Source organism: Colias eurytheme, chromosome 17 (genome assembly GCF_061535395.1).
Source record: "Colias eurytheme isolate Ceu_HAF_F1 chromosome 17, ilColEury1 Martin Lab GWU primary, whole genome shotgun sequence".
Classification (NCBI taxonomy): domain Eukaryota; kingdom Metazoa; phylum Arthropoda; class Insecta; order Lepidoptera; family Pieridae; genus Colias; species Colias eurytheme.
Window position 1 is genome coordinate 9714450 of NC_142996.1, and position 12865 is coordinate 9727314.

The window sequence follows — 12865 nt, forward strand, 5'->3', positions numbered from 1 at the left end:
CCTAGTTCATCATATAGTACGATTGTAATATTCTAATGACTTCTTATTTACCGAAAACTTTAGGTAGGTAGTAACTTAGGTATTCAAGAAAGCAATTGCTTGCAATAGAATTTAATAACAAATGAAAGACATTGGTGGTGTATAAGAATCATATTTATTTCTTAAATATTTGTCAATAAAAACTACACGTATATAATATGTACATTTATGTAAAAATAGTAAGGTACTATAAAAATATTTGATCTTCATCTGAATCACCAGTGCCGTAAACAAAATGCCTCGTCCGTACGACATCGCTGCTTACTGCTGTATTCTCAGTATTTGTATTTTTACAGGGAGTTACTGGATATTTTACTGGACCTAACCACCTTCTGCTCAACCCAAAATTACGGGGCAAAGCCACATTCTTCATAGAACCGCTATTGCCAGTCTTATCTACACTATTCAGTGAAGATTGTATAGATTTTAAAGAAGACTTCTTTAAAATATCACTGGTGTCATCTAAATAGTTATCAGGTAAATTAACATCGGACGGAATGCTTAAACTTAACGGTCGCCGCTTATACTTTGAATTAGGGACAATCCCGCGCCAAGAATTGAATTTCTGGTCATTTTTCTTAGCAGGCGAATTGTCCTGTGAAGATTGATCACCTAAATCAGATTCATCATACACTCTGTTCTCAGAGTAACATTTTTGCAAGTTACTTCTAACAGGTGTATTTTGTCTGCTAGACTTTTCTTTTATTCTATTCACAACTTTCTCTTTCGTTAACTTTATAAGTGCATATATTGTCTTCAAAGCTTCTTCATTTAAAAGTTCATCATCTGTCAGCTCAGCATCTAGAGACACAATGCTTTCTTTAAATTTGTTTTCTCTGCTTTTGCTTGTATCACTTCTGTCCTCTTGGTGTTCTGCAGTTGTACTTTTTAATGTATTTTGAAGAACTATTAATTCTACTACTTTGGGAGCCGATTGTAACAGAGATAAGGCTTTGTCATATTTTAAATTTAATAAAGTTTGTCCATTAACAGATATTATTTGGTCTCCAGGCAATAATTTCTTATTTAAATCTGCAGAACTATCAGGTGTGATAGATTTTATGTATACATTTCCATCAGAGCCCTCTGCAACCTGTAGACCTAAAGCATTATTATCATCTCTTTCTAAAACAGCTGTCACAAATACTCTTTCACCTTGAACACATTCCATATTGTCTAGTTTTTCAAAAATGGATGTATTTACACAAGATTCATTTCCCTCATTATAATTAAATACATCTGAATATACTTTTGGTGATTCCAATACATAAGCTGTAGGTGCTTGTGACATGTTTTGGCTATAAGCCCTTTCGGGTAACAGTTTCATGCTATTTACATTACAATGCTGTTTTTGTTCTGAGCTTAAGTCATCTGAATCACTCTGTGTTGCGACCAGGTCACCCTCAGAACGCATATACATATATTGTGGCGATCTTAAAGTGTTATTTAATCCTGATGATTTCATTCCATTGAAAACTCGTGTTCCCATTTTAACGCCATGCCTTCTTGGTAAGCTACTTTCAGATGATGATAAGCCATCATTAGAAGAACTACCATGACCAGGTGGACTATTTAAAATACTATCATCGCTATTTTGGGGCGACAATATTCGCCGTAACAATTCCTCAGTGTTAGGTTTTTCATTTTCTTTATTTTGCGCTTTTTTATCACCAAACAGATCTACTTTGAATCTTCGCCGTACAGGTCGTCTTACCCGCACAGGGTTTCTCACAGCTAGATTATAACTGTCCTGGTAATTGCTCACTTCTGCCTTCTTTGGGCTATCGGTTGTGAATGGACAACTTAATTCACTGGACAAATAACTGATAAAGTCTTCCTTAGCATAAAGTTTTAAATATAATCTATGATGAAGTGACGCTAGCCAGAATATAAAATAACTTTTATTGTCGGTCATTTTTAACTTATATTTAATTCCGATTTTTGATAGTCCTGAATATGCGTTAGGTACAATATAGAGGCTTTTCTTATTGTAGTAAAAATTGTGAATATGATGCCATGGTAAGCTTTGTAACACAATGCGGTTTGTACTGCTATTTGGTGAATCGAGAATCTGGCTTGTCCTTGAATATAGCGTAATTCCTCTAGGTCCTATTGACAACCAAACATCCCTACAAAACCCATCTCTCGTAGCCCAAATAGCTGAATAAAAGTGTGCACCATAATCACGAAAAGTTTGCGCAAGTGTTATATAATTTACGATTGCTCTATTCCTTTCTAAGCCCCTTCGAGATTCATGAGCTCTCTTCATCCGTAACTTAATATCTGCCATATCATTAGTGATCAGAGATTCCGGTAAATAATGTTCTAGTAAAAAATAATCTGCAGTGCCATGTTCTCTATATGAAAATTCACCAAACTCTATATGCAATGCATAACCAGCTAATAAAATGAGATTCTGTATCGTTGAGATCATTTGTCCTTCAACTGTTGCTCTCCTTAACTGCAAATATACACGATACCTCCATTCTCCGCCTTGAATATTACTGGCAATATTTTTAGGCAAGAAAAATTTAATTCTTAAAAATACTGTTAAAGAAATATCTTCATCTGCATTTTTGTGTTTCTTATTACTATTCTTATGCCAATTTTCAGGTGCTATTTTCTTTATTTTATAATCGTCGGGTAAAAATACAAAATCTCCTCCAATAAGTACAGCAATGCCTAACATGAAATTGTGCTCATATTTTTCACTATGAACAAGAGCTTCAAATATTTGACCAACTGTTACACTATTTGGGTCACATAAAATGTCTATCTTTTGTCCGTTTAATAGAACAACTGTTATTACTTTCTTATCACACAAAGCGGAAATTGTTAAATCTATACTTTTTGCAGGCTGTGATGCCCGAACAATAAATTCTGGGCCCACACAGCCATCCTTTCCTTTCAACGTCTCTGCTTTATATAAACGAGATGCTGCTCTTTGAACTGGTTTGGTTCTTCTAAAATTACTGTTTGAAAATTGCTTGTTTTTAACCAATTTCTCTTTGTGTAAGGCATTCATGGACACAGCATTTTGAGTATTAGATGTTTCTATTTGGGTGCTACAAGCAATATTCAATGTTGAGTGAGCATTGCTCAGTCCACCCATGCGTGGAGTATCAAAAAAGTTTAACACTGGTTTTCTCTGTTTGTTTGGTAATCTACAACTAGGGAATGGATCCTTTTCGTCTGGCGATTTCACGAGGTTAACATAACTCCTAGGTTTTGTACTCACTACCAAGTTAGTATCTGGAGGTTGTATATCATCTGATTTGTATGAAAGTGGCTGTTCGAAATGGTAATCGATAACAGGGCTTAAGGTTATAGACGCGGCGGAACATGAGCTGCGTCCAGAATCCTCTTCATAATTTCGCGGCATAATTCTGAAAAAAAAAATAGAATTATTTAACAATATTAATGATAATTAAATCCATAACAAAGAAACTCTAGAAACAAGAGGTCGTAAAATTACCATATACGGACAATCTATGATTTAATTATGCAAGTTAATAAGTTTAGTCATTCGCCATAGCGCAAGTAAAAGTACAAAGTTATGTAAATTTACATAAATTTAAAATCTCTGTAAATACTGAGAGTTCTCATAATAAATTATATCGCTTTACTATATCCTGATTATAATGAAATAAATCAATGAACGTTTAAAAATATTGAACTTACACATTCGTGAAACTTTTCAAACTTCAAAGAACTTCTCCAACGTATCTTGTTGTAAAGTAAATAGCAATTGTTTTATTTAATCTAATGAAACTATGAAATACACTTTCACATGGTTCTTCCGCATTGTTTACATTACAAATGATAATTTAAAGAAAAATTTATAACTAGTAAATACACCTGTTACTTTGTTTGGACGCACTTGTTCAGTTTATAAAAAAAATCCACTTGTAGTGAGCAGTGAGGAATTAATCATAGAGTTGCCAGTTGCCACTTGGCACTTGCCACTAGATAAGATTTAATCAAAAAATAATTGTTTTTAAAATATATTTAAATGCGCTTCTTTATTGCTATCATTTTAAGATTTTTTAATATTATATGGAATATGGATTAGCTTACGACATATAATTAATTACACTTCTAATAAATTAGTAATGCGAGTAATACCTAGTTGTCTATTATCAATACTTGTGGAAAAGAGAAGAACCACCGTCTTTGTACACCGTATTGCAGTGAAACTTTTTCTTTTATATATTTTAATAGATTACTAGTACTACTATACGCTACCAACGCGCGCCTAGCGCAACGCCATGCGCCATGCATGATCAACTAGTTAAAATCTTCGACTAGTCGATGTGTAAACTGAAACGAATTGACACGGTCGACCGACGCGCGACGGTATTGGTAATCGAACGTTCGTTACCTTGAACTGAGGTCTACACTCTACATGTAAAATTCCACATTCTTACCACGAAGTTATTACGAATTATAGATTTTCAAAGAATTCAATGTCAGGGTTGTCTCTAGTAAAGAAAAAGTCAGAGCTGTTTTTTAACAATTATATATTTATCACCTATCTATTACCAAGTTTTTGTTTATGTTTTAACTTGTCGTTTTAAGTCGTTAGTTATAGTCAATATTTTAACATTATTCAATATATTATTATAGGTAGGTAATCCTTATGATATGTAATAAATTAACTGAATAAAAAAATATCTTAGGTTTTTAAGACAATTCAATAATATCAAATTAATACAAATTAATCTCCTTTTTTTTCAATATTTCGAGCATTGATCATAGTAATCTCATTAAAAGTCAAACGGAATTATCGGTAAAAATATTGAACTATCAACTCGCGACGCGTCGCGTCGAAAGTTGGTAGTTGATACAAACGTGTCGACTGACGAGCCGTCTACGACGAGTCGTTTAGCCGTCTACGGTGGACTATTATACGGCCACGTCGAAGAGTTAACCGTCGCGGACGCGTTGACGATCGTTTCGACTCTTTTGTTTAGTCGTTGAATTCAACTAGTCCGTTGATGAACGATGGACTAGTCGAATCGTTGAGTGTACATAGACGGTTAATTTAACTAGTCCGTTGATTCAACGCCCTTGCCTAGTACTCTCTCCTAAGAGCGACGATTTTGGTATATTTCCGTATGTATTATATTAAATCCTGCCAAAGAAGTTTCACTTCTGACTCATGTGCTCGGCATAAAAACTCTTTTTAACGATAATTTTTCGGATAAAATATATTTATTATCACGCTATCCCATGATATTTTATTATTTCGAGAAATTATTAAATGAGTTCTTCCTACATAAAAGTCTGATCATTAAACAAAAGAAGATTGGAAGATTGACAGAATTGGGCAGAATCAATTAGAAAAAAATGAATTTGAAGTACTATATTATTATTTTTTAGCAATACATATCTTAACATCATCATCATCCATTCATCATCCGCAATCTTTGAGAATCGATGACTATTGGTTTTGGCTTTTGACATAATTTGTCAAATTAATGACAGCGGTCAGTGAGGTATTTTGATCGAGGATAGATCAAAATCTTCGAAATTTCTACAGCAAAATATAAAAATCGTTCTTAATTCGTATTAATTGCAATATAAATTTTATGAGATGCGATTGTAAGAATATCATTCCATTAATCACAATTGTGGCTTTGTGTATCGAATAATGTGTGCAGTTGTTAGTGTTTGCAATTAAATAAGATGGCTACTTTAATTCAATCATATGAACAACAATATTCAGTTTTAACTGCTGACATTACTGCAAAAATTGGTCGTCTGAAATCCGGAAACGACGGTACGTATTTATTTGATGAATATATTACATTTTTGCTTGTCGTTCAATAAATTTGTATTGTTAAATTTTAATCAACTTGGCAAATAAACTTTTGTTGATCTTAAAGTCTTAGAGGATTTGAATTTAGGGAAATTGAGTCTATTGTGTTGTAAACTATACAATAAATTCTAGTCTTTGTATGACTATCTTCCTTTATCTCAATTGGTAACTGTGAAAATTACAATTTGTGTTTTAATTGGATTTTTATCAGAGGCAGAAGAAACCATCTCTTAAACTAAGATAATAAGATTTAATTTGACCTAAGTTGAGCGAAGTATAAGTGATGTAGGCGGTGTCGTCTCCATACATAGTTATAGTATTAATGGTTCCAACTTATTTTTTTTTTCTTTCAGATGACCGTGATAAACTCTCCAGAGAGATTCAGTCTAACTTTGAAGAAGCCAATGATTTGGTAAGTACAAGAAAGAAAAATAAAACTCATTGTTGCGAATTTGTTTTATTTAATTTATGCCTTTATTTTTTATTTTACAAGGTGTTTTGGGAGAATTTTGCTTCTTCAAACTTTATATTTCGTTTTATTCATGCTATCAAATAGCGAATGATTTGATGACATTGAAAAAATGTCTTAATTCTGAAATTCAAATTCAAATTATATTTATTTGCAAGAATGTAGTTACAAATTATAAATTATAGATGTTTTAATTACAATATTATGTGGCTAATACATTCTACCCATTGATTGGGTGTGAAACGTAACAATTAGCTTTAAATATAAAAAAAAAAATATATATTAAATTTGTAAAACTGTATTTTTTTTTGCTTATAAGCTGGAGCAACTAGAGTTGGAGTACCGCGGCTCGGGCGCCGGGTCTCGCGTCGCTGCGTACCGAGCGGAGTTGCAGCGCGTGCGCGAAGAGTATCGCTCCGTGTTTAATAATTCGGCTACATGTGAGTTTTTTTGTTTGATTTCTGTAAATATTAATTTAAGAAAATAATACTACTGTGTGTGATAAAATAGTACTTGTAGTTTTATAGTAATTAACACTATTTGCAATTAATTATTATTTTATTAACGATTATGATTTTTTTCAAGGAAATATTCTATGTTATTATGCAATCATGTCCACAAACAGTAAAACAGCAGGTATTGTAGAAAAAAAAAGGTGTTTTAAGAACATAGACATGTTACGCCACGGCAAAAAATCTATGTTACCTAAATGTTAATATGACTCAAATAATAGAAATAAATTTGCCCAAGTGTAACTTACTACGACATTATATATTAATAACGCATCCATTCACAGATAATATAGACCCCGACGAGTACGAAGACTGGTCGACAGTGAACGAGCAGCGACGCAAGCTGCTCGACAACACTGAACGCCTAGAGCGAACCGGCAAGAACCTCAACGAGGGCTACCGGGTGGTTCTGGAGACGGAGCAGATCGGTGCCGCCGTGCTGCAAGACCTGCACAGCCAGCGAGAGACCATACAGCGGTCCAGGGGAAGGGTATGGACTTTATTTTTTGATTGAAAAAATTTAGTTTGTCTTTTAACAAGAAATTTTCAGTAGTATTGCGATTTTTAACATATAAAAATACAAAATTATTGAAAATTAAAAAATAAATAAAACCTCTATTCAGTTATTCTTTACTAGCAAGTAGCAACACTGCGATTGTGGTTGAAATCGGACATGACGCTCACACCAAGACGTCATTGAAGTACTGCACGGAGGAACTCTACACACTCATAACGGAAATGACCATCCTTGTAACTTTGGAAATCCTGGACGGCTTTATTCCAACAAAAACGTGCATTATTTGTACGAGTACGCGCATTAAAGCAGTACTTTTTTATTTTAGTTGCGTGAGACAGACGCGACGCTGTCCCGCTCCGGGCGCGTAGCACAGAGCATGCTGGCTCGAGCGCTACAAACGCGGCTGGTGCTGGGCGCCGTGCTGGTGCTGCTGGCGCTGCTGGCCGCGCTCGGGCTCTACCTGTACGTCACCTAGCTACGCCTGCTGCTGGGGCACTGCCAGGTGCGTGTGACATGGTGCTGGTGCTGCTGGCGCTGCTGGCCGCGCTCGGGCTCTACCTGTACGTCACCTAGCTACGCCTGCTGCTGGGGCACTGCCAGGTGCGTGTGACACGTGGTGCTGGTGCTGCTGGGTGACGTGTGTTGCCACTTGCCAGTGTAAAATTTAAAAAAAAAAACGTGGCTGTGGTGCTGAGCTGCTGGGTGACGTGCGACGGTGCTGCTAGTGTGAAAATAGAAAAAAATAAAATAAATTGCCAAAAAAATCAACTGTCATGTAATATGTCATGTCCTTTAAAGATTTGATAAAAAAAGAGCGTGCGCCAAGCATACGTGTAAGAAGTGAAACTTCTTTGACGTGACGGTATTGCCATGACGCGTCATTGAAATTTTACTCTCAACGCGCCCTAAGAAGTTCACTTCAAAAATTAATGAAAAAAAAAATAAACTAACTGTCGTGTATTGAATACATTATTTAAAAGATTTACTAATAAGGACAATTTTGTAAACCTTTATTTTTGTTTTCGTTAAACTTTCAAAACGCCTTAATTAAGAATAACGTTAAATTAATTTATTCTAATAAGTGATTTTTTTTTAATTTTCAGGAATATTTCTACCTGGATCACAGAGTCCTAGCACAGTGGATCTACTATCTCTACATGATCTGCACCAAGATATTGCCCACAGGTTTAAGGATCTTCCTGTTCGCAAAACTAGTACTTGCTATACTTCGTTTTAAGTATAAAGTTTTGCGCGGGTATTACTAGAACACTATCGTTATCTGTGCAAGTGTCAATGTCAAAAAAAAATGTGGAAGTTTTGCGCGGGAACAATATTTCTTGTCTGTGGTTGACATCGTTAAGTGACATTAAAATGTTATTAATTATTATCTGTGCAAACAAATGACAGATTTCAATTTTGCGCGGGCATTGCTGCGTAGAAAAAAAAAGCTGTTTTCACGATACAAAATAGTTTTTAACATTTTGCACACAACAGGCGTACTCAATTGACTGCAATATCTTGTAATTTGTAGATATTTTAAGAATTAACTACATACATTCTATATTCCTAACGAAATATTAGGAAATTTAATGAAATGTGTACATTCCTGGAGGCTTCACTGATCTCGGCTTTACGCATATAAATCTATAGAATCCATACTGTTTTCTTATATTTAGAACAATTGAAAAAAATAATCTTTATGCCATTGAGTTACTATGTACTGAGTTAATATGTATAACAATTTTAATCTACCATCAATATAAAAAGTAAAAATTTCTTTCGAATATTTATAAAATAATAATTATAAGATATGGATGAATGATTGAACTGGTACAGGCAATATTTGGAAGACCTTGGGGTGGATTATAGATACATATTAGAATAAGTGGGAACAAACTTAGTGAGTTTTTCAGTGTTTTACATGGTGTAAGGGAAAGTGATTGGCGTGTGATGAATTTGTACAGATCGTATAATAAAAATCATCGGTATATTTCGATAAATGACATGTAATCATAGATTTTAATCATTAAATATTAATATACTTATGTATTGGATGCATTGTGACTGACTGACATACCTACATAGGTATGAACGCACAGCCGAAACTATTAAATCGATCGTGCTGAAATTTGCCATGCTGATAGGCAGTATCATAGCAACCGCTAAGAAAGGATTTTAATGAATTCTACCCACAAGGGGATAAAATAGGGGATGAAAGTTTGTATCAAAACATTTTTTTGCGCGAGCAATGCTACTTGTATATAATCAAAGTGAAGATAGGGTGTTGGTGTCATTGTTTAAGTAATCCTTAATTAAAAAATATAATTTCGATAGTATACTTTCGCAGTAACATATTGTAATAAAGTTTATTTGGGTTAAAACTAGTTGTCATTGCTACAAAACCTAAACTATAAGAATTAATTTAATTTATCTGTCAATAAAACACACCAAAACAATGTATTTGCTTCCTTTTTGTCACGATATATACTGTTAATCATATATGTAGTAGTGAATTTAAATTATACGAATTTTTAAAATACATTCATAAAATCATCCTTATAGTCTAACCTTAGATCAGTAAGTAATGATCTAAGAGTCTAAGATACATACACTAATAGTAATAAAAATTGCTATAGGAATCATTTTTAATTCTAAATTGAAATGTTGCTTGAAATGTATTAATTTATTTATAGTACCTATACGGTTGTGCAATAAAAATGATATGTATGGCTTTAGTCTATTAGGTAACTATTTCGTTAGATGAGTATTTATTAATTAGTCTTTAGTACAAATTTATTTATCCTTTAAATTTTTCGCGACTATTTAGCCCAATTCTTATAAATCATGATTTTTTATTGTTTTACATTAAAATTAATTTTCTTTTTGCTTTTTTTTAAGGATACCTACTGTGCTATTTAAACTAATTTTTATTTTCATTTTAATTCGTTCGTTATTAAATGGTGCAGAAATATGTTTCTTTTTTTCATAATAAATCTGTAATGTTCTGTTCAATGTTAATCAAAAAATAGTATAAGTATCATTAAAATTCAATTAGAACCAGTACATTTTCATCTAGATAAACATATTTTTAACTTCATCAAAATATTTGCTTTCACCAATATTAAAACTTATCATATTTTATCGACGCGACATAATTACTGCAATCTAAATGGAAACTGACTGGAATGAAGAAGAACTATCATCTTAATTATACTCGCTAATACAATATGTACTTGTTAAGATGACTGAAATAAAATTTGTAATATGTATGTATCGTTCTTTCATCAACATGTGTTGAAACAAAAAACATTGTAAACTTATAACATAATGACTGTTAACATTAGCATATATTTTAAGAAATATTTTTCTGTTCAATACATCTCATATTATAATATCTACAATCGGATGATTAATTACTTAAACCTATACCTAGTATTATTAAAATAACGAAATGAAATTAGTCTGATACTTGAGCTATAGACCCTACAGATTCTAGTCAAGGCTTTTTATAACTAAGCTAGCCTTACACTATGCTTGCTGTCATCCTTCTTGTAAATAACACAATATTCACTATTTTATAATATCTTGATGTGAGACTGTCTGTAGTTTAGGTAGTAAATGTACTTATTGGCCTACCTTTTTCAATAAATGACTTATACTTATTCTGTGTTTTTATTTTGTTTCCTTTTCCTGATAAGTTAGGAGATTACTGCTGAAGAAATGAGTAAAAGCCGACTACAGTAGCAAGCTTGTGCATATAATAAAGTCAAAAGTGGGGTTCGATTCCCGTAATAAAAACCACCACAATTGCGGACTAAGCTTAAATTTATACTTATTTAATTTCATACTTCTATCTACATACAATAAAAAGAATGAAAACATTTATCCTCATAATGTCAATAAAATAAAACAGTAATTGACTCATAAAATATAGGGATTATTTTCTGTTCTACATATTATTATAATATTAAAGAGTAAAAAGTTAGTCAAAACACACCAATTTTGTTGCACAGTAAACGATAATGAGCATACCGAATGCTCACTATCAAAAATATGTGTGTTCTGAATTCAGAACATAAAAAACAACAAAGAAACAAAAACATGAAATGATAAAGATTTCTGCGATTGTTCGATGCTCTGTTCAGAGTAAGGGTGTTTTTCCACCAGAGATGTTCAATGCAGCTATGCTACGAAAATGTAATAGCTAATAGCTATGTTATGAAAGAATGTGACCGTTTCCACTGATACTAAGCTATGTAGCGGTGTGAGTAAGATGCGCTATGAAGATCCGTGGCTCGAGCTTAATTGTAAGGTATCAATTAATAGTAGGCACCGCACATAAGTACATAACTAAATCACTCGTGACAGCACACATCTATAGTATAAAATGGTATAAATAAGCAACCATAGCACACAGCACGCATCCTTTCATATACAGGGTGTAATCGTTAAGTGTGCACAAGCGATTATTCCGAAACTATGGATATTTCTCGTTGATGAAATGAATAATCATTAGGTAAAGTACTTTCGATATCAGTTTAAAGTTTTTTAATATCTGTAATAGTTACGGAATAATCGCCTGTGCACACTTAACGATTACACCCTGTATAAAAGTAGCTTAGCTGAATCCGTTTCCACCATTGCACCAATGAATATGATGGTGGATAACAAACGCATCCACAGCAACGTAGCATAGCACATCTCCGATCGAAAAGCACCCTAATGCCCACAAATTTAAAAATGACGAATGCTCGATGTTCCGTATAATGCTTTATTCATCAAAACCCTAATAGATTCAGAGTACTATTATATTGTATTTTTAACTAATAGTTTATGTAAGGCACAACAAAATGTTGAATGTGAAGAACACTCACACCGAGCGTCTAGTATTTGCAGGAACGTGACGTTACTTGAAAAAAAAAATATAGTACACTTCTATATCATATTCTTTACACTTGACTGAATTTAGCAGTTACACCAGGCAAAGCGCGGTTTAGTTTTGCCTGCCTTCAATACTTTTGCAAAAGTGTAACGGTGCATTTGCTAAGTCAAATTATTTTTGTGTAAACAGGCTTAGAGCATTCTTTTGTTGTTCAGTGTGTTCGAATAGATTATATGCAATGTTCTAATACTGAACAACACTGAATACGAGTTTTCGCTTTAGCTCTATGTTCGTTTGGTCTAAATGCATCAAGAACCAAAAAATACAATGCTTTACAAAATTATAGGAAGCCTTTTTTCATAAATAAAGTTAAAACCAGTAAATTAAGTCGATTACAAAAAATAACGCTACAGTTTAAACTCAGATAAGTGCACAGCTATAAGATCACAAGGATTATTTTTATGTCGTTAACTCAGTTCCTATTCATTTTGTATTCATAATTCATATATTTTATTAAAATATAGAAATATTTGATCTCAAGGCGGGATTCGAACCTGCATCTTTTGACCTTTTTGTCTTCATATTAATTAAATTTTTAGTTATTATATAATATATCCTAAGATTG

At 33.1% G+C, this 12865-nt stretch overlaps 2 protein-coding genes across 2 annotated transcripts; one reads left to right on the forward strand and one right to left on the reverse strand.

The window, feature by feature from the left end:
• Nucleotides 1-135: 135 nt before the first annotated feature.
• LOC149901440 (tyrosine-protein phosphatase non-receptor type 13-like) lies at nt 136-3945 on the reverse strand. The gene is made up of 2 exons (XM_090111655.1): nt 3721-3945; nt 136-3425 (listed from the first exon to the last, which is right to left on the reverse strand). The coding sequence occupies exon 2, from the start codon at nt 3419-3421 to the stop codon at nt 227-229; it is 3195 nt and encodes a 1064-aa protein (XP_089967781.1). The 5' UTR covers nt 3422-3425; nt 3721-3945; the 3' UTR covers nt 136-226.
• A 1591-nt stretch (nt 3946-5536) lies between these two features.
• Nucleotides 5537-11027, forward strand: LOC149901441 (vesicle transport through interaction with t-SNAREs homolog 1A-like). The gene is made up of 6 exons (XM_090111797.1): nt 5537-5821; nt 6214-6272; nt 6649-6769; nt 7126-7331; nt 7684-7958; nt 8462-11027. The coding sequence occupies exons 1-5, from the start codon at nt 5728-5730 to the stop codon at nt 7831-7833; spliced, it is 630 nt and encodes a 209-aa protein (XP_089967923.1). The 5' UTR covers nt 5537-5727; the 3' UTR covers nt 7834-7958; nt 8462-11027.
• Nucleotides 11028-12865: the final 1838 nt, after the last annotated feature.

Excerpts from the sequence above, each read along its gene's own strand:
- LOC149901440 (XM_090111655.1), bottom strand. The coding sequence starts at position 3,421 with ATGCCGCGAAATTATGAAGAGGATTCTGGACGCAGCTCATGTTCCGCC.
- LOC149901441 (XM_090111797.1), top strand. The coding sequence starts at position 5,728 with ATGGCTACTTTAATTCAATCATATGAACAACAATATTCAGTTTTAACT. Across the intron at positions 6,770-7,125 it reads GTTTAATAATTCGGCTACAT|ATAATATAGACCCCGACGAG; the intron begins GTGAGTTTTTTT and ends ATCCATTCACAG. Across the intron at positions 7,332-7,683 it reads TACAGCGGTCCAGGGGAAGG|TTGCGTGAGACAGACGCGAC; the intron begins GTATGGACTTTA and ends TTTTTATTTTAG.